Raw genomic sequence first — 26,349 nt, 5'->3', positions numbered from 1 at the left:
GGAGGAGGGGTGGTGGGGCGGGGGGGGGGGGGGGGGGGGGTGGGTGGTGCAGGAGCATTGCCAGGCAGGTGTGGCAATTTTAACAGAAAAAAACATTTATCGAACCTTCACCGTCACTGTCTTCTGGCTCAGATTGGCATCGCCCACCTTGACAAGTAGGACTGCCGATCGCTGAGTGTTGGAGGGACGTTCATTGATCTTTGAGTTTTGAGAGCCCGGCAATCTGCATATCTGGTTGGACAATCAGTCCACTCTCTTTATTTGGTGGTGTTGTATATTTTATATATCTCAGCAATGAAGAGGTGATACTAGTTTCCAAGTGTGCAACATTTTTTCTTCATATGAATTTTGAAACATCTCTGCATTCACAAAATGTCTGCCCTCATGCTCACAGCTCAGCTTCTCATAGCTTCTGTGGTGCCTGTTTACCTTGCCCTGAGTCCACACCCAGGCATAACCAATCAAGCCTAGATCAGTCACGAGGCGCACATAATCAATAACAGAGTAATTGAACTTACAGGAAGGAGCATTAAAAATTGTGGTAGCCATGCCTAAAGCTTTGGGACAGTGATCTGGAACTAGCCCAGGTTTCGTGTTCCTGACACCCCGATCGAATATTCGATAAGGAGTAGACGTCCCTGTGATGGCTCTAAATTCCCCAAGTAGAATAACCTTGAGTTGTCTTTGTACAATTCCTGCCATGGTACTACACTGGCACTGCAATTGCCTGGGGATCTTTCACGTCTCCTGTGAAAGACGGCACCCCAACAAAGCAACACTCCTCTCGGTACTGGTAACTGAGGGCCCTGACTCTTTCGCTCTTCGTGATCATCTGAATCAGCAGGAACTGCAGTTCAAAAATGTACCTTTCCTTGTGTGCCCTGTTGAGCAGAAGCACATTGACCTATTGAGATGACGCTGAAGCTGAGCAACAGGAATTTATTAAACGCGTGCTAAAATTTATACAATTTATGCAATAATGCAAATCCTCCAAGATCGCAGCACCCCTCCAAATCTGACCTGTCGAGCTTTCCCAATTTTATTCTCTCCACACTTGGGAGGCCGTGCCTTTTGCTGCCTGGGCCCGAAGCTCTGGGGTTGCCTCCCACAACCTTTCTGCCTCTCTACCTCTCTTTCCATCTTTCAAGAGCTCCTGAAAATCGACATCTGCGATTAAGCTTTTGGTCACCAACATAAATATCTTCTTGTGTAGCTCGGTGTGGAATTTTGTTCGATTGTCACCCCTGCGAGGCACCTTGGGATGTTTTACCTCGCTATCATGCACTATAAAAATGTCATTTGTTGCATTTGGGCTGACAGAGCACATTGTCCTTGCTGAGATCCGTGCTCCCATAGGCAGACAATCTCAAGGAGCAGCGCATTTACAGAAAGAAGGGAGAATAAGATCAGAAGAATGCTGCTCAGCCACGCTTGCTTAGTTTATCTCTCAAAGTGGAGCCAGGGTGACAATTACCCTCAAAATGGATAATCCTTCAGCTAATTACTGTAAGCTGTAATTAAGATCGAAAGGCATTGCAGCACAACCTGTACAGTCCTGATTGCTTACTGGCTTGCTGGCTGTGTTGCCACTGTTTGGCGGGATGATCTGACAAGGAGACTTTGCGCTCAGCGCTTCACTGTCAAACATGTTTACCTGCGTTGTTCTTGATTGTAAAGTTGGGGTTCCTGGAGATCTCTGGTGCCAGGCTGTAGAAGAAGTATTGTCCAGCCTTTGGGTCATCCTTGTCTATGGCACTGATCGTCTGAATGACCTGTTAATGATTAAATGAGCAGTGAAGCATTGACAGTGAAATCTAAACACAACAGCAGCACTCGGTAACGTTCACCTGCACGTGGCTTTTGAACATAGATGCAAACATTTCTTTTCCGCGCATAGGTAAATTGAAAAGAACTCCCGAGGAAACTTCCACCAAGATAGCCTTTTTCATGTTGCTTATATGCAGCAGCCAACGCAATCTTTACACTCAAGTGTTTTGACCTCACCACCCAATTTTCCTCTCCTGAGAGCGCTGATTGATGCTCGGTTATCGCTTCACCGGGATGAATAGGCCCTGAGTACTGGCTATGTATCCACCGATTGCATGCCTGGCTTGACAGGGAGTGTTAGCAAGTTACCCTAATGCTGTGATAGTCACAACCGAGCCCAGTCGAGACCACAGGGTGGAATTTTCTGAACCCACGCAGCATGTTTTTTTGCAGTGAAGGAGGCAACCCGTCTTGGCAGCGGCAAGGCCTTCTTGTCCCACTGCTGTCAACGCATTGATCGCCACCCTTCCTCGTGCATTGGGGTCGCCATTGGTGGGACTGGACGATCCCGCTGGTGGGAACGGCTAAAGGCTTCCGGCCTACATCACATACGCCCGCATGGCACCGTTGCCATTATTGGAGGGCTTACCACCTCTGAGTACTGGAGATTCCCTTCCTGGCCCCAGCAAAAAAAAAAATTAACTGTCTTCCTCCCAAGTGGGGTGCCACAAAATGGAGGTGCCCTCTCGTGCTCCCTGCCACCTCAGTGGTAGCCACTTGTGATGGTGCTGCCCAGGCTGCAGTGGTTCTGGCAATCACGATGCCCCCAGGCATTGCCTCAGGATCTGCATTTGGTCCCAACATGAGGACTTACTCCAGCTGGTAAAATCCCATCTGATATGTGACCTCCTTCCCACACCAACTTTGCCACTTTTCCGACTGTGTGGCAGACACGCTGGTGCAGGTGAGCTTGAGCTTTATTGGCTGCCGTCTTTTTGGGATCTGGGGAATGTTACAACACACCTTCCTTCCACAGGAGGTGCCAGATGGAATTGTTGCATTAATGGTACAAGTTAAAGAATAGCTGATGGGATTTTAAAGTGTCTGCACTGTTCGAGGGTGAAGAAACGGAACAGCCAATTGACACACAGCAAGCACCCACTCTCAATAAATGACTGGATTCTTTTTTTTTCCTCAGTGTTTTGGTTGAGTGCTAAATATTGACTCAGGCCCTGGGCAGAACTCCCCAATCCTTCAAATCACATTGGATTTTTTGCATCTACCTAAGTTGGCCGCCGGGCCTTTGGTTTAATATCTCATCTGAAAGCTAGCAGCTGCGGCAGTGCAGTGCTCCCTCAGTACAACCTTTGCATTGAGTGTTCAACACCTAATATCTGTACTGATTGGGTTGTTTGATCCCTGATGGAGGGAACATAAACCTCTCTACATGCCATGGATAGTGATCAAACAGCGGATATGGTTGGTTCCCTCCCCCATGTGCCCAATCAGAGCAAACCTAAGCCTTACTGCTCAGTACTATATTTGGTGTGGTGAAAGGCACTAAAACAGTAGTGTTTACATGAAACAGCGATGGCATCAACTTATGTAGCCAATGGCCGACACCGCAGAGGTAATTCTAACCTAACAACTGAGTGGGAAAACCACTGGATTGAATGGGCAGGAGTTTTCTCCCTCTCCCAACATCCTTCCCCATTGGCTTGAATGGTCGGGGTTGGAAAACTAGGTTTACACCCGATCCCATCACTTTCCCGACTAATGGGCAAGGTTAAAATCGCTCCCATCGGTTTTCCTCCGAGATTGATTGCCTTGGAGTCTGGTCATGAGCGTCTAACCTGTTAAACGTCTGCATTGATATACCCACCTGTCCAGATTTTCCATTTTCACACAGGTACGCCTCAGGCTGTGAGGCAAGTTCTGGAGCATTGTCATTAACATCAAGCACCTTAACAGCCACAAGCACACGGGACACTTGGCTATGATTCCCTGTAGGCAGAAAGAAATAAAGTACTGTGTGTTAGCACTTCGAAAGAACCGCGTCAACAACTTGTGGCTAGAGCCTTTTGAGAAGGAGAGTGTCAGATTTCCACTGTGCCCTGGGTGAAATACACCCTCCTAATTTCACTCCTGAATGGTCCAGATCTAATTTGAAGGTTGTGCCTCCACGATATGGATTCATAGAATCATAGAATTTACAGTGCAGGAGGCCATTTGGTCCATTGAGTATGCACTGGCCCTTGGAATGAGCACCCTACTTAAGCCCACACCTCCGCCCTATCCCCGTAACCCAGCAACCCCACCTAAACTTTTTGGACACCCAGGGCAATTTATCACAGCCAATCCACCTAACCCGCACAATTTTGAACTGTGGGAGGAAACCGGAGCACCCGGAGGCAACCCACGCAAACTCGGGGAGAACGTGCAGACTCCGCACAGACAGTGACCCAGCCGGGAATCGAACCTGGGACCCTGGAGCTGTGCTAACCACTGTGCTACCATGCCGCCCCTGGATTTTGCTACCAGAGTAAATATTCCATATATACCTTCTCCTAATCTGGAACTCTCTCCCCTGAATCGGGTGAGGGGATATTGGGAGAATTGAAACTTTTGAGACTGATACTTACAACACGTTTTGGGCAAACATATCAATGGGATATGGAGCAGGTTATGGTCACTGGAACACATAAACTCAGTGATCACCGAATCAGTTCAAACAGTTCAATGAGATTACCCTTCCAACTTTCTAAATGCAAGGAATACAAACCGAGTTTGACCCTTTATTCTCTGGTATCATTCTGATCAATCTACAATGTATTGTCCTCAAGGCAAATATACAACATTCGGTTGCTCCATTCAAAGAAAAACACTGGCCGCATATAACAAAATGTTAAGAACAAAGAACAAAGAAAATTACAGCACAGGATCTGGCCCTTCGGCCCTCCAAGCCTGCACCAACCATGCTGCCCGTCTGAACTCAAACCCCCTAGCCTTCCGGGGACCATATCCCTCTATTCCCCTCCTATTCATGTATTTGTTAAGACGTTCCTTAAAAGTCACTATCGTATCTGCTTCCACCATCTCCACCGGCAGCGAGTTCCAGGCACCCACTACCTTCTGTGTACAAACCTTGCCTCCTACATCTCCTTTAGACCTTGCTCCTCGCACTGTAAACCTATGCTCCATAGTAATTGACTCTTCCACTCTGAGGAAAAAGCTTCTGACTTTCCACCCTGCCCATGCCCCTCATAATCTGGTAGGCTTCTCTCAGGTCGCCCCTCACCCTCCGTCGTTCCAGTGAGATCAAAATAAGTTTCTACCAGCAGGTTTTGTACTAGGAATTATTCTCTCTAACAAATGAAATTTTCCTTCACAATATTTTGCCCAACTCATTAAAATGCGACACTGTTGCTTCATAAGTATAGGATGTGTTAAAATCAATATTGAACACATCGATAGCAAATAATAGCTACATTTAGTCCGGGGGAGAAGGCATTGAGAGACATTGATGTAAATTCCTCAAAATGAACTGGCACACATTTCATTTCAATCTGAAATGTAAACATTAATTTGAGATAGCTTCTAATTGTTCATTTAAGCAGGTTGAAGAAAATGAATTACTTCTAGCTCGTTTGAATGCATGATTTGTTGCACTCTATCAAGCAAAGCTCAATCTGTCAGTTTGATATCTGGTCTCTGCTAGGCACTTGCCACTTGTCCTACGCCATGGAGTAGATAATTACCCTGGATTTTCATTGCTGACCAGTATCCAGTCGGAAAGTCCAATGTGCGGACAGTCCAATGGAATTGAGATTCCATGTGCAAATTAGCCAGTTGAACTCAGCAAGCCAGAGAGAAAGGGGCAAAGACTGAACTTGATTGGCAGGGAATGAACAGGCAGAGCGAGGGAATGAAAGTGTGAGAGAGTGCAGGGAAAGGAATGAATAGTCCTCCAGAGTTAATAGGTCATAGAATGATTTTGCAGGAAAATATACCTTCAGGAAGGAAACCTTTCATCGTTATCCAGTATGGACGATATGTGATTCCAGACCAACTCCAGTGAGGCTAAATTGCCTTTTGAAGTAGTCCATTAAAACACTCAGTTGTCACCTTTCCCGTGTTAAATGCTTCAGTTTGAGCAGAAAGTGCTCGACCGCCTTTATAGAGCAGCTGGCAGTGGCAATAAATACCAACCTTACCACATCCCGAGAGTGAATACATCATAAATAATGAGCAACAGTGAAGAAGTTGATAGAAAACTGAGGTCACACAGAATTTAAAGAATAAATAATCTGCAGGGAGTGTGAAGCGCTGGCAATGTGCGCTCCTACTTATTTTGGAGCACGCAGTTATTGGTAGCGGTTTGATACAACTGCTGGCTTGCCAAGCCACTTCAGAGGGCAGTTAAACTCAACCACATTGGTGTGGGACAAGAACCACATATTGAATCGCAAACTGGTTACAGCGCAAAAGGATGACATTCAGCTCACCGGGTCCAAGCCAGATCTCTATAACTCATCCAGTCCACAAGGCATAGGAGCAAAATTAGGCCACCTGGCCCATCGAGTCTGCTCCGCCATTCAATCATGGCTGATATTTTCTCATCCCCATTCTCCTGCCTTCTCCCCATGACCCCTGATCCCCTTATTAATCAAGTCCCACCCAAGTGTCTTTTCCCGGCAGCCCTGAACTTTTTCTTTCCTTCAGATAATTAGTAACTCTCTTTTTGAAAGCCACGATTGAATCTTCATCCACCACAGCTCTCGAGATCCTAACCACGCACTGCAGAATGTTTCCCCCGCCCCCCTCGTGCCGCTGTTTCTTCTTTAGCTAGTCACCTTCGATCAGACCAGGAAAGGACAGAAGATTTCCTTCCTTAAGGGACATTAGTGAATCAGATAGGTGTGGTATTATCATAACTATCAGCAGTGCAAAGGTTAATGTAGTGTCAAAATTAGCCACAAGAGGGAGCTACAGATACAACTATATAAGGCAGTGATGCTGGACCTTAGGCGAGGTGTGTATGCAGGAGATAGCTAGTGAAGGTCATAAGAGCAGATAGTGTGAGTAAGGTTAGACTATAGTTTACACCAGTAATGAGATTAGCAGTAGATGAGTGTAGTTGGATGTGATTGATCAGTTGTGTATTCTTAAGGACTAAGTGTTGAATCCCAGTATAGTAATGTAAAAAAAATCATTGCTTTGTTGAAGTTAAAAGCTATTCTGTGGTCTTTGTGAGCACTACACCAACCATCCTGAAATAAGCAACACAATAGGTTTCCAGAACAGAAATCTTTGTTTCCTCGTTGGCCACAGGTGAGATCCCGGAGGACTGGAGGATAGCCAATGTTGTACCGTTATTTAAGAAGGGTTGCAAGGATAACCCAGGTAATTATAGGCCAGTGAGCTTGACGTCAGTGATAGCGAAATGCGTCACCTCACATTTGTCCGGGTTAAATTCCATCTGCCATTTCTCCGCCCAATTTTGCTAGTGGAAAAGATTTTCAGAGATAAGGGGCGGGATTCTCCGACACCCCGCCGGGTTGGAGAATCGCTGGGGGCCGGCGTCAATCCCGCCCCCGCCATGTCCCGAAGTCTCCGGCACCAGAGATTCGGCGGGGGCGGGAATCACGCCGCGCCTGGTGGCTGGCCCCACCCCGGCGATTCTCCGGCCCAGGATGGGCCGAAGTCCTGCCGCTGTCATGCCGGTCCCGTCGGCGTGGATCAAACCACCTACCTTACTGGCGGGACCAGGCGGTGCGGACGGGCTCCGGGGTCCTGGGGGGGGGCACGGGGCGATCTGGCCCCAGGGGGTCCCCCCACGGAGGCCTGGTCCGCGATCGGCGCCCACCAATCGGCCGGCGGGCCTGTGCCGTGGGTGCACTCTTTTGCTTCCGCCTTCACCATAGTCTTCACAATGGCGGAGGCGGAAGTGACCCCCTCCCCTGCACATGCGCGGGGATGACATCAGCAGCCGCTGCTGCTCCGGCACATGCGCGGACTTCCGCCGGCCGGCGAAGTCCCTACGGCCCCGGCTGGCGTGGCGCCAAAGGCCGTTCCCGCCGGCCGGCGGGGCGCCAACCACTCCGGCGCGGGCCAAGCCCCTCAATGTTAGGGCTTGGCCCCTAAAGGTGCTCTAAATTGGGTACTCTAAATTTATTTTAAAAATAAAATTATGAGGGGGATAGATAGGGTGAACAGTAGGAGGCTTTTTCCCAGGATGGAAAGGACAATTACAAGGGGGCACAAGTTCAAGCTGAGGGAGGATAAGTTCAGAGGAGATGTGCGGGGGAAGTTTTCTTACACGTGATCGGCGCAGGCTTGGCGGGCCGAAGGGCCTTTCCTGAGCTGTGCTGTTCTTTGTACTTTGTTCTATAACAATCCAATAACTTTTACAGATACTAATTTCTTATCTCCAGTTTCACTTTTCAAAAACAAATGTGGAACTTAAGTTCTCAAGCCCCTTTATAGGCTCCACTTTCCCCTGATTTCTGGCCTCTGAGTATCCTGTCCTGTCCCTTTACCAATGTACTGCCAAACTCCTGAGCTACAAGGGCTAAGCTCAGAGAATTGAGAGAGGGGGGACTGATTGTCCAAATTGACTGTCTTCAACTGAACCCGCAGGGATGGAGGGAGCAGGCTGAATTTGCAAGGTTTGGAAGCAGAGGGAGTAAGTTGGGAGAGAGTTGTCACTGTCCACAGGTTTGCAGGAAGAGAAAGGACTTATATCCAAAATGTTCATGAAGTGAATGCATTCATTGTTTGATGGTCAACCTCAGTTGCACACGGGGATTGCTGGAGAGTGGGCTGGTTGCATTTCCACATCTTCAAACTCTTTCACTTGTGTGAAGTGGTGGAAGGACTCATTAACAATGTCATCAGTGTGAATGATCCTTCCAAGTGCACCTTCATTGCAGTTAGCTGGGGTGTACGGCGGGAAGATTATTTGAGCGGCACAGAACAAACCATGACGGGAGAGGTCACCCATTGGGCACGAGCATCGTGCTGGATGCCAACCAGAGATCACAGTCTCTGCCTGCAAGATCTATCACTGCAGGGGATTTGAACCATGAACCTTCGGAATCCTGAGGCAAGAATACTATAACTGGACCAAAGGCGACCTGCTCGTCAATGGATCAAGAGGACAGGAGTTAATTTCACCAGATTAGACAATGTATGTTTCGATAAGATAAAAGTTAAATACAATGGATGCTGGAAATCTGAAATAACTGGAAAAAGCCAGGTCTGGCAGCATCTGCGAAGAAAGAAACAAGAGAAGTTTTGTGTCCATATGACTCATCACTCTGAGGAAGAGTCCCACTGACTCGAAACATTGACGTTATTTCTCTCTCCACAGATGCTGCCAGAAAAGGCTGAGTTTTTTGGCATTTTCTGGGGGTTTTTCAAGTATGTTCCAATTACCATTTTAAAGTCATACTCTTTCCTGAATTATTATTTTCCCATTATGACTTTGAAACTCCATGTTTATAATGGAAAATTCCAATGTAAACTGGTCATACTGTAATTACTCAATCCGACCCATCAAGGTGCTGCCATTTGACAAATACATATTGCAATTTCCATCAGACATCTATCAGCTGGATAGGAAGTTTATGCTGACATAAGTTTATTTTTTTAATATATGTTTTGTATAGATCTAATTAGGTTGCTTAATGGCCCATCTCGTGCCCTGCATCAGTTCTATTCCCATCCATTTTGGATGACATTAAAGACAGTCACTCAGAAGCTTCTGCCAACGCAACTGGGCACCGTGATACATACTGGTTTCCGTGGCGATAACAGTGATGTTATGCCAAACATCGGTCTCTCTGTCCAGAGGTTTAGCCAGGGTTATCTTTCCATCGTCAGCATTAACGTTGAACAATCTTTCGAGGTCAGTGTGCCGATCAATCGAATACCTACAAAAGAGACAGTTCAATAATCATCCCATGTTAAAGACACAAACTCACGACAAAGGAAGGTTGAGAATGGGACTTAACTTTGACCTTTGACCATAACGTCAAACAGGCCATATTTGATTCACCATCCACTCTGAAACTTGTCTAATCTTCCTTCCCATCATTAGAAAAGGGAATGAGCTGAAGTATGATCCCAGATTGTTCATTTTCGACAAGAAAGACATGCATTTATGCAAATTAACACGACCACGCAAAGTCCGAAAAAGCTTCACAGGGCGAGATTTACCGGCAGTTCACGCCGATGGGATATTCCGGTCCCACACCGGCACATGGGTTTCTCGGTGGTGAGGGGTGCAGTCACCAGGAAATCCCGTTGACAACGGGAGGGGTCGGTAAATTCCGCTGGCAGGCCGCCTCTGCTGCCAAAAGCCATCGGTGGGTTGGTCGATAAATCCCACCCACAGTCCATTAAATCCTTTTTAAATTGTATTCCCTGACATAATGCAGAAAACAGAGGAGGGAATATATGCACAGTCCCATGGACAGAGTTAAGATACTGATCAGATCATCTGAATTTGGGGGTGTTGGTTGAGAGGCCAATATTGGCCAGAGTACCAGGGAGAGTTCACCTGATGTCCTTAGAAGTAGTCCCATGTGATCGCTTACACCATACTCACAGGGTAAATGAGGGTTAACGTCTCACCTACAGCATCTCTCACAATGCAGCACCCCCTCAGTATCGCACTGGGATGTGCATCAACCTAGAGTACATAATCAAATCTCTAATGTGGGACGTGAACCCACAACCCCCTGACACAGAGGTAAGTGTGCTCCCCACTAAGCCATTCATGGCACAGTGCTCAAAGGTTAAAATTCCTCCTCAATTCATTTCAGATTAATCCTTTTAGAACTGATGGTGCATTGAATTCACTGCGAGAAGTTTACGGAGCTCTACAAGTGCATGGATAATAGATTGACAAATCGCTATGGAGAGACGCATGCACCACCAAATGGCTAAATAAATGTTTATTCTTACTCAAGAGCCTCTTACTACCGAGTGACAGCCTGTCCGATACCTGCAGTTAGCATCTTTCAATTCTCCTTCAAAGCTCAGCATGCTGTAAGAATAATTTTGTTTTATATTAGCTTGTGTTGGCTTTCAACGAAGTGTAAGTATTATCACGGCGAAGAATAAGAAGCAAACTCTTTGAAATAAATACATTGCCATTTGTAGAAACAAGAAAGATTGTCGGCCCCTATTTATGCTATTCAAAAGTGCTTCAGTTTTCTCCTGACAGAGGAAATGCTCCTCTGTATGTAAGTGGCAGTTCTTTCACATCGACGTGCACTCTGTTATACAATCCACAAACCTGGCTGAAAGCAAGAATGGAAGATTTGTAGGAACGCGCACATTTTCCCCAACACTTACACCATTTTAATTTCACAAGAACCTCTCAGCAATTTCTTTGTGAATTTGTAATTCCACTGTCGGGTCTCTAGTTCTGGTCGGACAGATTATCCGAAGGTTGCATTAAATAAGCTTCTGCTTCCAACTACTGAACCCAGTGCATTCTTGTCATTGGCCGTCCTGGCAAGGCCCTGCCATTATTTACTTACTTATCCTCTTCATCCCTTGGGGTGACATAAGGCTGCTATGGACTCCCGTCACCTTTCTTTATCTTTAGCTACATTTTGAGCTTCGCCCCATCTCACTCAGCCACCCCCAGCTGGGCCACGGTGAACAGTGAACAGTCTCTTGATGAATTGATTGGTTGATTCTTGACAGTCAGCCTAACAGACACTTTTTTCTCATGTTAATTATTAATAAACTAAGTTGTTCAAAGGAAATTATATTTTTAAAAATCACTTTGCTTCGAACCACTATTATTGCCAACACTACAAAAAACAACTTGCATTCATATAATGTCTTTAAGTCGGCCCTGGTGTTGACGAAACACAAGTACAACAGCTAGTCCAGGTATCCTACGTTAGGAAGCTGAACCATACAGGTCTCCATTTCCTGTTTAGCACTCAGCAGCCTCTGCTGCAGCTTTGTGTATGTGTCTGTGTGCACATATGTAATCAACATGTGCATGCATACATGTGTGTCTATACACATTTGTGCAAGTATGTGCAAGCATGTGTGTGCTTACATGTATGTGCACACATGCATGTCTGAGTGCTAATGCATGTGTATGTGGACATTTCTGTGCATGCGTGCATGTACGTGTGTGTGTGTGGTACCTCTGCATATGTGTGCACATGCATGTGTATGTGCATCTATGTGTGTCATTGTGAATGCAAGTGCACAGACTCGTGCTGTGGGCATTCAGTAAAGACAGAATCATCTGCGATTCCCCTTTGGCACAACATCTGCTTCGATCCAGAGAGAAACAACAGCTATTTAGGAAGTGGTTGGAGGTTGCTCGGTGCTGTAGAATTGCAAGCCACCAAGGAACCATCATCTTCAAGAGACGTGGGCAGGCGGGAGACACTGACAGAGAAAATTAACAAGAATTTATTTGCAAGTTACAGCAATATGAAATGGATTGTTCATTACCATTGTTTGAATATCACTTTAATGAGTTTTGTTTTATTTGTCGCTATCCCATCTTGAAATGGCTTTTAAATTTTAATTGGGTTTTAAAGTTTGATTGGTTATCCCAACTCAAATTCTAAAATGTCGACTTTGAGCATGGCTCTGCTATAAATTACATAGCTGTATCAGACTGTCTGAGCAATATAGCATTCTACACTCTCCTGTAATGTGAAGCTATTTTCTGTACCATGGATAAATCAATTGAATAAATAGATAAATCAAACACTCCCAGGCTAGGTGCAGTGCAGGTTATATAAAGGGCACATGCCTCTGCATTAAAACAAAGAGAGACTTACATTTATATCGCACCGTTTGCACACCGAGGACGTCGCAAACTATTTTGCTGTCAATGAAGTATTTTTGTTAGTAGAGTCACGTAGGAGGTTAGAGCCAATATGACTGAAATCAGGGAATTAAGTGATGGGATACAACAACAGACTGGCACTGCTGAGGATGTGTAGCTCTCAATTAAATGAAAATAATGAATAACGAGAATTGGATTTCTCTGCCGACATGGCTAAGCTTCATGTATGTATCCTTCATAACACTGCAATCACTGTCCTTTTATTTGTGCCTCCCCACTGTTCCCCTGAGCAAATAGGCTCTTCAAACCAGACACCTGTGGGTTTCAGTAGGTGAGCTTGTCCGCATCTTTCCGTCAGTAACTGAGTTACCGCCTCAGGACCTCATGAACCAATCCAAACCCTGTTAACAGCTTCTTATCATTGCACCCTTGAAAGAAAGTGGGCATGGGGGCCCCGGGACCAGCTGCAAATGCAAATTCTTACATATTGAATGCTTTAGATTCCCTCAACACTTAGAAGGGCAAAATGTGTGCTGAAAAAGAGCTCAGAACCCTGAAAGGGTTTGAAAAGAGGAAATTGATGGAATAGGAGCAGAGGTAGGCCATTTTTCCCAACGACCCTGCTCCGCCATTGAATAAGATCATGGCTGATCAGATTGTGGCCTTAACGGCACTAACTGTTAATGACTCTCCGAGAGATTAAATTCTCCCTCATCTCAGTTCTGAACGGGATACTCCTGTTGTCAAAATGCGCTCGAGATTCTAGATTCACACATGAGGGGAACATCCTCTCAGCATCTACCCTCCTGAGCCCCACGGAATCCCATATCTTTCAATAAGATCACCTATCGTTCTTCTAACCACTGATGAATATAGACCCATCCTACTCAAACTTTCCTCAAAGAACAACCCCTTCAAGCCCAACAAACGTTCTCTGAACTGACTCCAGTGCAAGTCCAGCCCTCCTTCGGTAAGAAGGCCAAAAACAGAACCCAGTACTCGAGGTGTGATTCAACCAATGGACAGTACAGTTGGAGCAAGATTTCCCGACTTTTATATTCCATCCTCTTTACAATAAACTGCAACATTCAAGAAACTACAGAGAGTCGCGAACACTGCCCAGTCCATCATGCAAACCACCCCCCATCTATTGTCTCTCAACACCTCCCGCTGCTTTGGAAAAGCGGGCAGCATAATCAAAGGCCCCTCCCACCCGGCTTATTCATTCTTCCAACTTTTTCCATCGGGCAGGAGATACAAAAGTCTGAGAACACGCACTAACAAATTCAAAACAGCCTATTACCCGCTCTTACCTGACTCCTAAATGACCCTCTTATGGACTTCACACATCTTCTCTAATGAGTAGTACGTACTACACTCCTGTCTGCTTCATCTGATGCCTGTGTCTATGTATTTACATTGTGTATTTATGTTTTCCCAATGTTTTTTGTTCATGTAAGGAATGATCTGTCTGGACTGTGTGCAGAACAATACTTTTCACGACACCTCAGTACACGTGACAATAAACAAATCCATTCCAATCCAAGATTTGCTTAATTACTTGCTGGAGCTGACTTCTGTCTTTCTGTGGTTCATCTGAGAGTTTGGAAAGGGGCATCTCAGGTCAAGAGGAGTGTGGCGTCACAGAGCAATGCAGGAAAGAAGGGAGATTTGGTCTTGCATCTCAGTGACAGTGTTGACTGTATATAAACAGGATAAAAATGAAAAGAGAACATCAGCCATGAGTTTCGACCTGATCTGTCTCAGCTTAAGAGCGCTGTTCACACGGATCTCGGAGTGTAAAATTGATACACCTTTAGATCTTCTGGTCAAATGCCCAGCTGGATTCACTGAGTTTTGTTCTGGACACAATTTTTAAAGTACCATTAAATGACAGGTTGGGACCGCTCCTCGCACCGGCAGGGACCTTTTCGAATTTCCCACTGGCGGGAGCACCTAGTCTCCAATCAGGAGGTTCGTGTCCACGGCCACCGTACAGCTTCCCAAGTGAGAAAGTCAAAGGAGAGTTAAACAGAAACAGGCAGATCAAGCAGGAGCTCCCTGAGTGTATTTTATTTTAACTCTATCATGGGATGTGAGAACCGCTTGGCTGGGCCAACATTTATTGCCCGTCCTAATTTGTCCCTGAATAGAGTCAACCACATTCCTGCGGGTCTGGAGTCACATTTAGACCAGACCAGGCAAGGATGGCAAATTTCCTTCCCTAAAGGCCGGAGAGTGTACAAGAAAAATGGGAGATCAACATGGATAGGTTATTCAATAGTTACAGGAATAGATAGGCATTGTCAAAGCTGGATGGGAATTGTCTGGGTCTCTTTTTGAGAAAGAAGCGACGGGCTCTCAGGCAATCCTGGTGTGGGATGGAGGTGTCGAGGGATTGCACATCCATGGTGAATAGAATGCGGTTAGGGCCCACGAACTGGAAGCTGTCAATATGACGCAGGGCATCAGAGGAATCCTGGATGTAGGTGGGGAGGGAATGGACCAGAGGAGTGAGGATGGAGTCGAGATAAGAGGAAATAAGTTCGGTGGGGCAGGAGCATGCTGACACAATGAGCCTACCGGGACAGTCCTTTTTGTGGATTTTGGGAAGTAGGTAAAAGCGGGCTGTCCGGGCTTGGGGGACTATGAGGTTGGAAGCTGTAGGGGGAAGGCATCCGGAGGAAATGAGGTCACTAACAGTGTTGAAGATAATGGTTTGATGTTCAGTGGTCTGGTCATGGTCCAGGGGGAGGTAAGAGGAAGTATCGGAGATTTGGCGCTGAGCCTCTGTGAGGTAGAGGTCAGTGCGCCAGATGACAACAGCACCCCCTTTGTCGGCAGGTTTGATGACAAAGTCGGGGTTAGACCTGACAGAGTGAAGAGCAGAAAGTTCAGAAGGAGAGAGGTTGGAATGGGTGAGGGGGGCAGAAAAATTAAGACGGCCAATGTCCCATCGACAGTTCTCAATTAAAAGATCAAAGGCAGGTAATTGTCCTGGGGAGGGGGGGGGGGGGGGGGGGTCCACTTGGAGGCAGAATGTTGGAGGCATATGAAAGGATCAGTGGAACAAAGGGAGGATTCTTGCCCAAAGAAGTGGGCACGGAGACGAAGGCGACGAAAGAAGAGTTCAACATCATGTCAAGCCCGGAATTCATTGAGGTGGGGACGTAAGGGTACAAAGCTGAGTCCTTTGCTGAGAACAGCACGCTCAGCCTCAGAGAGGGGAAGGTCAGAGGGTATGGTGAACACGCGGAAAGGGCTGGGATTGGGAGAAATGGGGTAAGAGGGATTGGGACTGGTGGAGGGCATGGGATGGGCAGTTGTGTTGATACTGGGAGAAATGGGGTACGAGGGATTGGGACTGGTGGAGGGCCTGGGATGGGCTGTGGTGTTGATACTGGGAGAAATGGGGTACGAGGGATTGGGACTGGTGGAGGGCCTGGGATGGGCTGTGGTGTTGACACTGGGAGAAATGGAGTACGAGGGATTGGGACTGGTGGAGGGCCTGGGATGGGCTGTGGTGTTGACACTGGGAGAAATGGAGTACGAGGGATTGGGGCTGGTGGAGGGCCTGGGATGGGCTGTGGTGTTGATACTGGGAGAAATGGAGTACGAGGGATTGGGACTGGTGGAGGGTCTAGGATGGGCTGTGGTGTTGGTGAGTTGTTGAAGCTTGCGTTCCTTACCATCTGTAAGAAACAGGAAGAGATTCTTGTTAATACGTCGAATGATGCGAAGGATGAAATGAAACTGGGGACAGTGACAGCTTTGAGAGAGAGTAAGACGGTGCTGTTGGAAAGAGATGTCGAGTATCTTCATGTGGCGCCGCATGGCACTGAGTGTGGTTTTCAGGATGCGGCGAGAGCAGCGGTTGGAAGAATGTTGTATATCCTGGAGGTACCTGTAATCCTGGAGGTTACATGCAGGGTGAAATTTAAGTTGAAATCCCCGTGGAGTAAGTCGGAGATGAAGACAGTCACTGAGGAAGGAAATATGGCTGTGGAAGCGAGTCTTGGTAAATACCTTGTCCAACACTAAGAGAGAAATGGAAAGCAGTGAAGTAGGATAGTGTGAGGGAGGGACTTACGGAAATCCTGTCGGAGAGAAGAGCAGTACTTCTTCAGGGTAGGCATTCCTGGAAGAGAGGTGGCAGTGAGTTAAACACTGGATAAAAGCAAATTACTGCGGATGCTGGAATCTGAAACGAAAGAGACAATGCTGGAAAATCTCAGCAAGTCTGGCAGCATCTGTAGGGAAAGATAAGTGCTAACGTTTCGAGTCCGATGACTCTTTGTCAGAGCTTTGACAAAGAGTCATCGGACTCGAAACGTTAGCTCTTTTCTCTCCCTACAGATGCTGCCAGGCTTGCTGAGATTTTCCAGCATTGTCTCTTTCGTTTCAGATTCCAGCATCCGCGGTAATTTGCTTTTAGTAGATAGGCATTCCTGTGGCCACAGAAGTAAATCCAGGATGAAGGTGTGTTGCCTCCCTGATGCCAGGGTCAAGGATGCCCCTGAATGGCTATGAGGCACACTGAGGCAGGGGGACGGGGGTGCGGGGGGAGGGGGGGGAAGGTGGGGGTCGGTGAGCAGCCAAAGGTTGCGGTCTGCGTTGGTATGAACAACATTGGCAGAAAGAGGGTTGCGACCCCGCAATCAGAATTTAGGGTGCTCAGTCGGAAATTAGTAAGCAGGAACTCAAAAGCAGCGATCTCTGGATTGCTCCCAGAACCATGCACAAGTGGGTATAAAAATAGGAGGATATAACAGATGAATACATGGCTAGAAAGCTGATACAGGATGGAAGGATTCAAATTCTTAGGATATTGGGACTGGCTCTGGGGCAGACCGGGCTGATTTCACCGACAAGAGCCGGGACTGAGTTCCTTGTGGGGCGATTGGGGAGGGTTGGGGAACCAGAAAGAAATGTCAGATAGGAATACCAAGCTGCACAGAATACTGAGAGAGATAGAAAGCACCAGAGCCGGGAATACTAAGTTAGATGGGGTCAGTATTGGCAGGAATGTAACACAGTCTCAATCAGAACTAACGTGTGTGTATGTGAATGCAAGGAGTGTGTTAACAAGATTGGTGAGATACAAGGGAGGAGAGGACTGGGAGGTGTTAATTATTCCTGGAAACAAAATAGAGAGATAGGAAACGGGGAGGGGTGGTATTATTGATTAAGCAGAGCATTGCAGTGTCGAAGGAACAGAGTGTTCCAGAGGGGTCAAGGGCAGAATCTATTTGATGAGAGATACCGTTGCCAGTAGGTTATTTGGTGTGGCCTGTAGACCACCAACCAGTGGGCAGGATGGAGAGAAGCAAATGTATAAGGAAATTGCAGAGGTACAAGACTTCTAGAGTAGATACAACGGGGAACTCCAATTAGCTGATGTAGACTGGGGTAGTCATTGTGCAAAGGGCAGTGAGGGGCAAGAGTTCAGAGAACATGTTCGTGAAAAGTTTCTGCAGCATTAAGATTTATTCTCTCAAAAGGGAAAGATAGAGCAAAGAAATCCAGAGATCCCTGATGACAAAAGAGTTAGTAATTAAATGGAAAAGGGAACAAAATGTGCTTTCGACTGACGTCAGGTGGAGAATACAATGGAGAACCAGGCTGAATGTCCAAGGTTCAGAGAGGAAGTGGAAAAGCAAATTAGTGAAGCAAAGAGGCAATATGAAAAGAGACTGGCAGCGAACATACAAGTGCATCACGATGTCTTCTATGGGCATACAACAGTAAAAGGGTGGCAAAAGGAGTAGGGCCGATTGGGGACCAAAAAGGGGATTTACTCATCGAGGGAGATGGCATAGAAAGAAGATGATGCCACCCACGACACAGAGAAAGAGGAGGCAAATAATATACTGGAAGGATTTAAAATTGACAAAGAGGCAGTATTAGATAAGCTGTCCATACTTAAAAGTTGGTAAGGCATCAGGTCCAGATGATATGGATCCAAGGATAATGAGCGAAGTGAGAGCGGGAAAATGCATATGCACTGAACATACATTTACAGTCTTCCTTAGACTCAGGGTTAGTTTCAGAGGGCTGGAGAGCTGTAATTTTTACATCCTTGTTCAAAAAAGAACAGTCAGTTTAATTTTGGTGGTGAGGAGACTTCTGGAAAAAGTAGTTTCGGACAAAATTAATAGTCACCTGGATAAATACGGGTCAATTAAACAAAGCCAGCACGGATTCATGAAGGGAAACTTGTGTTCAAATAACGTCCTGGAGTTTTCTTTTGAAGAAGTAACAGATAGGGTTGATGAGGGAAAAGCTGTTAATGTAGTGTACTTGGACTTCCAAAAGGCATGTAGTACCGTATCGGACACCAGACTTGTGGGCAAAGGTATAGTTCATGGAATAAAAGGGACAGTAGCAACATGGATACGATATTGGCTGTGTTATAGGAAATCTCAGAGAAATGGGGCGGGATTCTCCCCTACCTGGTGGGGTGGGGGGTCCCGGCACCGAGGAGTGGCGTGAACCACTCCAGCGTTGGGCGGCACGGAAGGTGCGGAATCCTCCACACCTTCAGGGGCTAGGCTGGAAGCTGGAGTGTTTGGCACCAAGCCAACCGGCGTGGAAGGGGCTTGGCGCTGCACCAACTGGCGCCGCAGGGCCTCCACCGGCAGGCGCGAGTTGGCGCGGGAGCGCCAGCGTGTGATGGCGTCATCCCAATGCATGCACAGGGGGGTTCGTCTCTGCACCGGCCATGGCGGAGGTCCACAGCAGCCGGTGCGGAGGGAAAGAGTGCCCCCATGGCACAGGCCCGACCGCGGATCGGTGGGCCCCGATCGCGGGCCAGGCCACCGTGGGGGCAAACCCCGGGGTCAGATCCCCCCGCGCCACCCTAAGGACCCCGGAGGCCACCCGCAAAGCCGGGTCTCGCCAGTGAGTACCAGGTCTAATTTACGCCGGCCGGACAGGCCTAAATCGGGCGGCTGCTCGGCCCATCGCGGGCCGGAGAACCGCCGGGGCGGGGGGGGGGGGGGGGGGGCTGCTGCCAGTGGTCGGCAACCGGCGCGGCACGATTCCGGCCCACGCCAAAACCCCGACGCCGGAGAATTCGGCAGCCGGCAGGGGAGAATCCCGCCCATGGACTATGTACAGCAGGCATCCTCAAAATCCTGAAGAAATACCAGCAGCGCTACCTCTGTAAGATTTGTGAAATCCATTGGCAGGACAGGCGCATCAATGTCACTGGTCTGCTCAGGTCAACATCGCCAGCATTGAAGCATTTGACCAGCTCCGCTGGGAGGGTGACATCATCTGCATTCCTGTCATGAGGTTCCTGAACTGGGCACTCTACTCGAAGCTTCAACACAGCAACGGAGGGCAGAGGAAACTCTTCAAGGACACCTTCAAAGGCTCCTTGAAAATATTCCCATCGACACCTGGGAATCTCTGGCCAAAGGCCGTCCAAGTGGAGGAAAAGCATCCGGGAAGGAGCTGAGCACCTCGTATTTCATCGCCAAGAGCAAGTCGAAACCAAATGTGGAAAGTGAAAGTAGAGTGAGGCAACCGGGGCACCCCACCCACTCACTCTTCCAACCATGAAGAGACTGCAGCTCACGCTTTGGACTCACCGGTCACCTGAGAACTCATTTCTAGCATGGAAACAAGTCATCATCGACTCCAGGGGACTGCCTAAGAATAGAAGGGCATGGATTTCCAAAAGGCGTCTGATACAGTGCCACACGACAGACGTCTGAGCAAGGTGAGAGCTCATGGAATAAAAGGGGAAGTTGCAACATGGATACAAAATTGGCCGAGTGACAGGAAACAAAGAGTAATGGGTGTTTTACGAGCTGGATGAAGGTTTGTAGTGGGGTTTGGAGTACTGGGAACCTTGTTCTTCCTCATGTATATATTAACAACCTGGAGTTTGGTTTATAGAGCACAATTTCAAAATATGTGGATGATACAAAACTTGGAAATGTTGCGAACTGTGAGGAGAATGGTGTGGAACTTCAGATGGACGGAAACAATTTGATGGAACGGGTGGACAAAGAGCAGATGAAGTTCAATGTGGAGAAAGACAAAGTAATTGCATTTGGTCGGAAAGCAATATAAAATGAAGGCCACTACGCTGAAGGGGATGTAGGAGCAGAAAGACCTGGGTGTATGTGCATAAGCCATTGAACAACTTGAGAGAATGATAAATAAAGCATACAGTATCCTGGGCTAAATAGTACGAGAGCAAGAAGGCTATTTATAGAATATAGAACAGTACAGCACAGAACAGGCCCTTCGGCCCTCGATGTTGTGCCGAGCAATGATCACCCTACTCAAACCCACGTATCCACCCTATACCCGTAACCCAACAACCCCCCCCTTAACCTTACTTTTTAGGACACTATGGGCAATTTAGCATGGCCAATCCACCTAACCCGCACATCTTTGGCTGTGGGGGGAAACCGGAGCACCCGGAGGAAACCCACGCACACACGGGGAGGACGTGCAGACTCCGCACAGACAGTGACCCAGCCGGGAACCGAACCTGGGACCCTGGAGCTGTGAAGCATTTACATTAACCACCATGCTACCGTGCTACCGTGCTGCCCCATTTGAACTCCAGCCTTATCTGGGGTATTGGGTTTAGTTCTGGGTACTATACTTTAGTAAAGATTTGAAGACATCAGAGAAAGTTTTTGTTATTTATTTGTTCGTGGAGTGGCTAAGCCAGCATTTATTGCCCATTCCTAATTGCCCTTCAGAAGGTTGTGGTGATCCAGCTTCTGACATCGCTGAGGTCCACCTGGTGTAGGTACACCGGCAGCCCTGTTGAGAAGAGAGTTCTGGCAATTTGACCCAGTGACAGTGAAGGTACATGGCACGTGACTTGGAGGGTAACCTGAAGGTGGTGGTGGTCCCATGTATCTGCTGCCCTCCTAGATGGTAGTGGTCCTGGGTTTGGAAGAGACTGTTGAGCCTTGCTGAATTGTTGCAGTGCATCTTTTAGATGGTGCACACTGTTGCCACCATTTGCATGTGGTGGAGGGAGTGAATGCTGAAGGTGATAGGCAGTCAAACAGGCTGCTTTGTCCTGGATGGTACTGAGCACCTTGAGTCTTGTTGGAGCTGCACTCATCCAAGCAAGGGGAGAGTATTCCATCACACTCCTGACTTGCGCCTTGGAGATGGTGGGCAGGCTTTGATGAGTCAGGAGGAGAATTACTTTACGCAGAATTCCCAGCCTCTTCTGGCCACAGTATTTATATGTTTGATCCAGCTCAGTTTCTGGTCAATGGTAACTCCCAGCATGTTGGGGATACAGTGATGGCAATTCCTTCGAATGTCAAGGGGAGATGGTTAAATTCTCTCTTGTTGGAGATGGTCATTGCCTGGCACTTCTATGTTGCAAATGTTACTTGCAGAAATGATTCACAGAAATGGTTCCAGGGATGTGGGACGTCAGTTGTGAGGATAGAATGGAAAAAAGGTTAGGAATGTTGTCTTGGAGGAGACAAGGCTGAGAGGAGACTTTTAAATAGGTATTCAAAAGCATGACGCATCTGGATAGAGTTAATAGGGAGAAATTGTTCCCACTTGTGAAGGAATCAAGAACGAAACGAGAACGAGATGGCACAGATTTAAAGTAATTGGCAAAAGTAGAAATATTTACATGAGGAAAAACTATTTCATGTAGCAAATGGTTAAGGTCTGGAATGTACTGCCCTGAGAGTGTTTTAGAGGTTATATTGCAGCATTTTCAGATTGTTATCTGAAAAATTGGACTGTGATTCTATCAAATTGCTGTGGTTCTGTAGTCATTGGGTAATGTTGACGGACCACTACCTTTTGAGGATGTTTGAGAACTAATTGGTTAATTATGGAAATCTGGTAGTTTCATGGTCACCTTTATGGATACCAGCTTCTTATTCCAGGTTTTATTTAATTTAGCTAAAATTAAATCAACTGTTATGTTGGAATATGAAATTGTATCTCCAGATCAGGAGTCCAGAATTCTAAGTGACAAGCTCAGTGACATAACCACAGTGTTCCCGTATCCTGCCTGCTCCGTCCAAATCTCCACCCTGTTCCTCATCAATGAAGGTCGCCAATAGTTGAATCCATCACACGAAAAGTCAATTTCCTCAAAGAACAGCCTCTCCAGTGTCACATAGGGTAAGGGAGGAAGGCTGGGATTGATCTCCAGGTAAAATAAATAAGGATTCAAAAAAAAATTAAAGAATACGAGAACTTGAGCTTGCATACCTAACAGGGCTAACCACAATATCGGGGTCACGAGCCATTATTTGTCCAATGACAGAGCCAACGACTACACTCTCCCTCACTTCCAGGAAATAGGCAGACGATGAGAACACTGGTGGCTCGTCAGCATCCTCCACTGTGATCTTCACGGCTGCCGTGTCTTTGAAGGGTCCCTTGCTGATGAAGCGAGGATCAATATGTGCATTACCTGCTTCCACTTTCAGGGTATAGGATCTCTTGGTCTCAAAGTCCAGGGGCTGTTGAAAGTGACAGAGATGAATGATTTTCACTAATGACTTCAAACAGCAAGAGAACAAATGAAGTTAACGCTGATGGATGGAGGTTATGCAGGATTAGTACATCTGCAGCAAGTTCACCAGAGCTGTCCTAGACAATGAGCATGAGCCCTCCACAATAATTACCACTGACTGTTTATTAAGCATATTTTGTTCAGAGTCGGGGAACGCTGTTAATTCTTTCCAGCACTAAAACACTCAAGGTCTTTTTGCTTCTTTCCACCCATTCACTTATCAAGACGAATGCATTAAAAATTTAGCAGTCATTACACAGATGGGGAGCTGCTCTGGCTATTTCTTCATTATTAAAGATGTTCACGAGATGGGAGCTCCTCTCACTCTCGTAGCAACTCTTTTGAGGCAGCACTTACGGTGCTACATGGTCAAGGCAAGCCTGGGCAAGGTGATGAGAAGGTCACCGGCGGAGGGATTAATTTAAACTCTGCACTCCTGCAATGTTTGCCCTTCTTAAAGGTGGCATGTTTCACAAGCCCCCAGCATTCCCCCTGATGCCTGATTTCCAGAAGCCAGAATTGCATATTAAAAATGGACTTCCAGCGAAAGCAGACAAAAAACCAGTCCAGTAATCTGCCTCAGGCTCCCTATCCAAGATGGTGCGGCATTGAGGATCAGTGTAACCAGGGGCGATAAGTGATCCCACTTTCAGATTGCTGCTATCCCACTCACTTTGCACTGTGAGCTTAAATTAGCCCTTATAGTTTGTACGACATTGAGAGCGTCATGGAGCACAATGATGTGAGGGGTGGTTGGCTGAATATCAATAGAGACACAGCCTGCACAGGGCCCTGACTGAGAGAGTTAGGGAGATTAGATAGTGCGAGAGAACTGGATTGACAAACAGGCACAGCTGGAAGCAAGTTGCTGCTGTGCTAATGACAGGATAACTACTGGTGTTAATCCAACTTCCTCACACTGTCAGATTCCACAATCCTTCCAAGCTGTCTCTTCCTGTTGATGCCTTTGGTACTTGAAGCAAACTAAAATATTCAAAATAGGCTGAAAGTTTGGCAGGAAAATAGAAAGGATCTGAAATATTCCAATTATTTTGGAAAAGGGACCTGATAGCATCGCTCCTACTTTTAAAAAAGAGTCCACAAAATGTGACCTCTAATTCAAAAAGGATCCAGACATGTTCCATGTTCTCTGTCAAGTATCCCTGGATAGGGTTTCTGAAGGTGAACCTGCCTGTTAAAGGAGGACGATAATGGGGAGGCTGTTTTTTGGGGGTTGACTCTTTTAATTTTCTTTTACTTTTAATTTAGCTTTACAAAAGAAATAAGTCATCCACTGAAGTCTGACAATTGCGCAGCTGTGTAGAGATCGTACGGAAAAATAAGCGCACATTCACGTCTGCGAAATGTTTCATTTTATTAATGATGATGAGGTCATTACTATGATTAATGCTCAAATCTTCTCCCTGAAGCTTAATGTTCTCATCAAATCCTTTGGGTAAAAAGACCCTCACAGAATGGTTTACTGTGCTGGCAGTTCATGAGCTCAAAGTATCACATGCAAATTGAGAGATTAAACTAGTGTCATTGTCAAAATCTCCGACAGAAATAGAGGGGCCATGGCACAATTCAGGACTAGTGACAGTGACGCTTTTGTGGGAATCAAGGGCCGGGATTCTCCGATCCCTCGCCGGGTCGGAGAATCGGCGGGGGGGGTCGAGAATCGTGCCACACCACTCAGATGCCGGCCGGCTGATTCTCCGGCGCCGATTCTCAAGAGCCTGCGGGATTGCCGCCGCGCCGGTCGGGGGCTGTTGAAAGCACCCCCCCCCCCCGGTGATTCTCAGCGCCACGACAGGCCAAGTGCCCGTTGAGTTCGGCCGAGTCCCGCTGGTGTGGGTGCCGAGTCCCACCCGGCAGGATCTCGGAGTTCCGGCTGCAGGGGCTGTCCTCGTGGGGGGGGATCTAACTCTGGAGGGGCCTCCACGGTGGCCTGGCCCGCGAACGGGGCCGAGCGATCGGCGGGTAGGCTAGTTCCGTGGGGGTCCTATGTTCCTCTGTGCCGGGCCCCTGTAGGGCTCTGCCATATTGCCCGGGGGCCGGCGCGGAGACGGGAACCCACGCGTATGCACGAACTTGCACAGGACATGGCGTGCATGCGTGGGCCCGCGCCGGCCGTGGGGCGCCGGCTTTCGAGCGCCGGAGCAGCAGACACCACTCCGGCACCGTCCTAGCCTCCCTAGGAAGAGGTGCATACCTGGGCCTGGAGGCCTGTTGACACCAGAGTGGCTCGCGCCGCTTTTGACGCCGGCGTCAAAACTTGGCCACAGGATCGGATAATCCCGGCCAAGATATTAATGGTGATAGAATTGAATTGGCATTGCAGAAATACCTCTACAGCGGCTTGGGTTTGCACCAAGTCGGGATGGCATGGAAGCATTTCAGAAATGACAGCTGGGACCCAACCTTGGACCCCAATCCCGAGTTTCCAATTTTTAACTGGGCCTTCAAGTTCGGGCTATTAAATCTCCACCTTCTTTAAAATAAACCTTCCTTTTTAACTACAGGGCAATAAAAATGTCAATACCCCAGACACTTTAAGGTTTCAGTAGCTGAGACTGCAAGCACTTGAAACCCCTTAACAGTTGTGAAAATTAACTTTGTGGGGCTGACAGCAGAGATCAGAGGGCCAGAGACGTCAACCAAGCAATGTTTTCCCTCGAGCCCAGTTGCTTCAATAGGCTGAAGGATTTCTGGGCTCTGAGCCGAGTCTTATTGAGTATTCGTGGCTAAGAGCCCGGGCGTCCATTAGAGTACTAAAACACCTGAGCCCAGGGAAAACATTGCTTGACTGACAGCCTTGGCTCTCTTAAACTCTGCTGCCAATTTCCCAATGGTCATTTACACAAAATAAAGCTGTTTCAAATGCTTGCAGTTTCTGATATTTATATTTTAAAGGGTCTGGATGATTGATACTTTTATTATAAAAGAAAACTATGTGGTAAAAGAAAACTTTCAGAAAGTGGAAAAGTTATCCAAAAATTACTTTTTCAAGCTTTTTCTGCACATCCTACTGTTAATATAGGGTTAATTACTTCCAGGCAGTGCATAGTGGAAAAATGAACATGGAAGCGCTATGGCTCGGCATGGTGGGAAATGCAGGTTAAACAAGGACTCATACAGGCTATCTGGAGTGCTTACGCTTGGCAGAGAGACCATAGGAGTTGTTTGGGGACCTTGCCTTAGCATGGAG

At 47.2% G+C, this 26,349-nt stretch overlaps 1 protein-coding gene across 2 annotated transcripts in view; it reads right to left on the bottom strand.

Annotated features, from left to right (window-relative positions):
- The window catches only part of cdh8 (cadherin 8), a 264,118-nt gene that overhangs the window by 39,015 nt on the left and 198,754 nt on the right, over positions 1-26,349 (bottom strand). For both annotated transcript variants that reach the window (XM_038806240.1, XM_038806241.1), the window contains exons 7-10: positions 22,832-23,085; positions 9,565-9,701; positions 3,650-3,771; positions 1,655-1,772 (exon numbers count right to left, since the gene is read on the bottom strand). In XM_038806240.1, coding sequence (XP_038662168.1) covers positions 1,655-1,772; positions 3,650-3,771; positions 9,565-9,701; positions 22,832-23,085 — 631 coding nt within the window. The remainder of the gene's footprint in view (positions 1-1,654; positions 1,773-3,649; positions 3,772-9,564; positions 9,702-22,831; positions 23,086-26,349) is intronic.

The sequence above is a fragment of the Scyliorhinus canicula genome, chromosome 9, assembly GCF_902713615.1.
Source record: "Scyliorhinus canicula chromosome 9, sScyCan1.1, whole genome shotgun sequence".
NCBI classification, from domain to species: Eukaryota; Metazoa; Chordata; class Chondrichthyes; order Carcharhiniformes; family Scyliorhinidae; genus Scyliorhinus; species Scyliorhinus canicula.
This window is presented reverse-complemented; position numbering and strand designations above follow the sequence as displayed.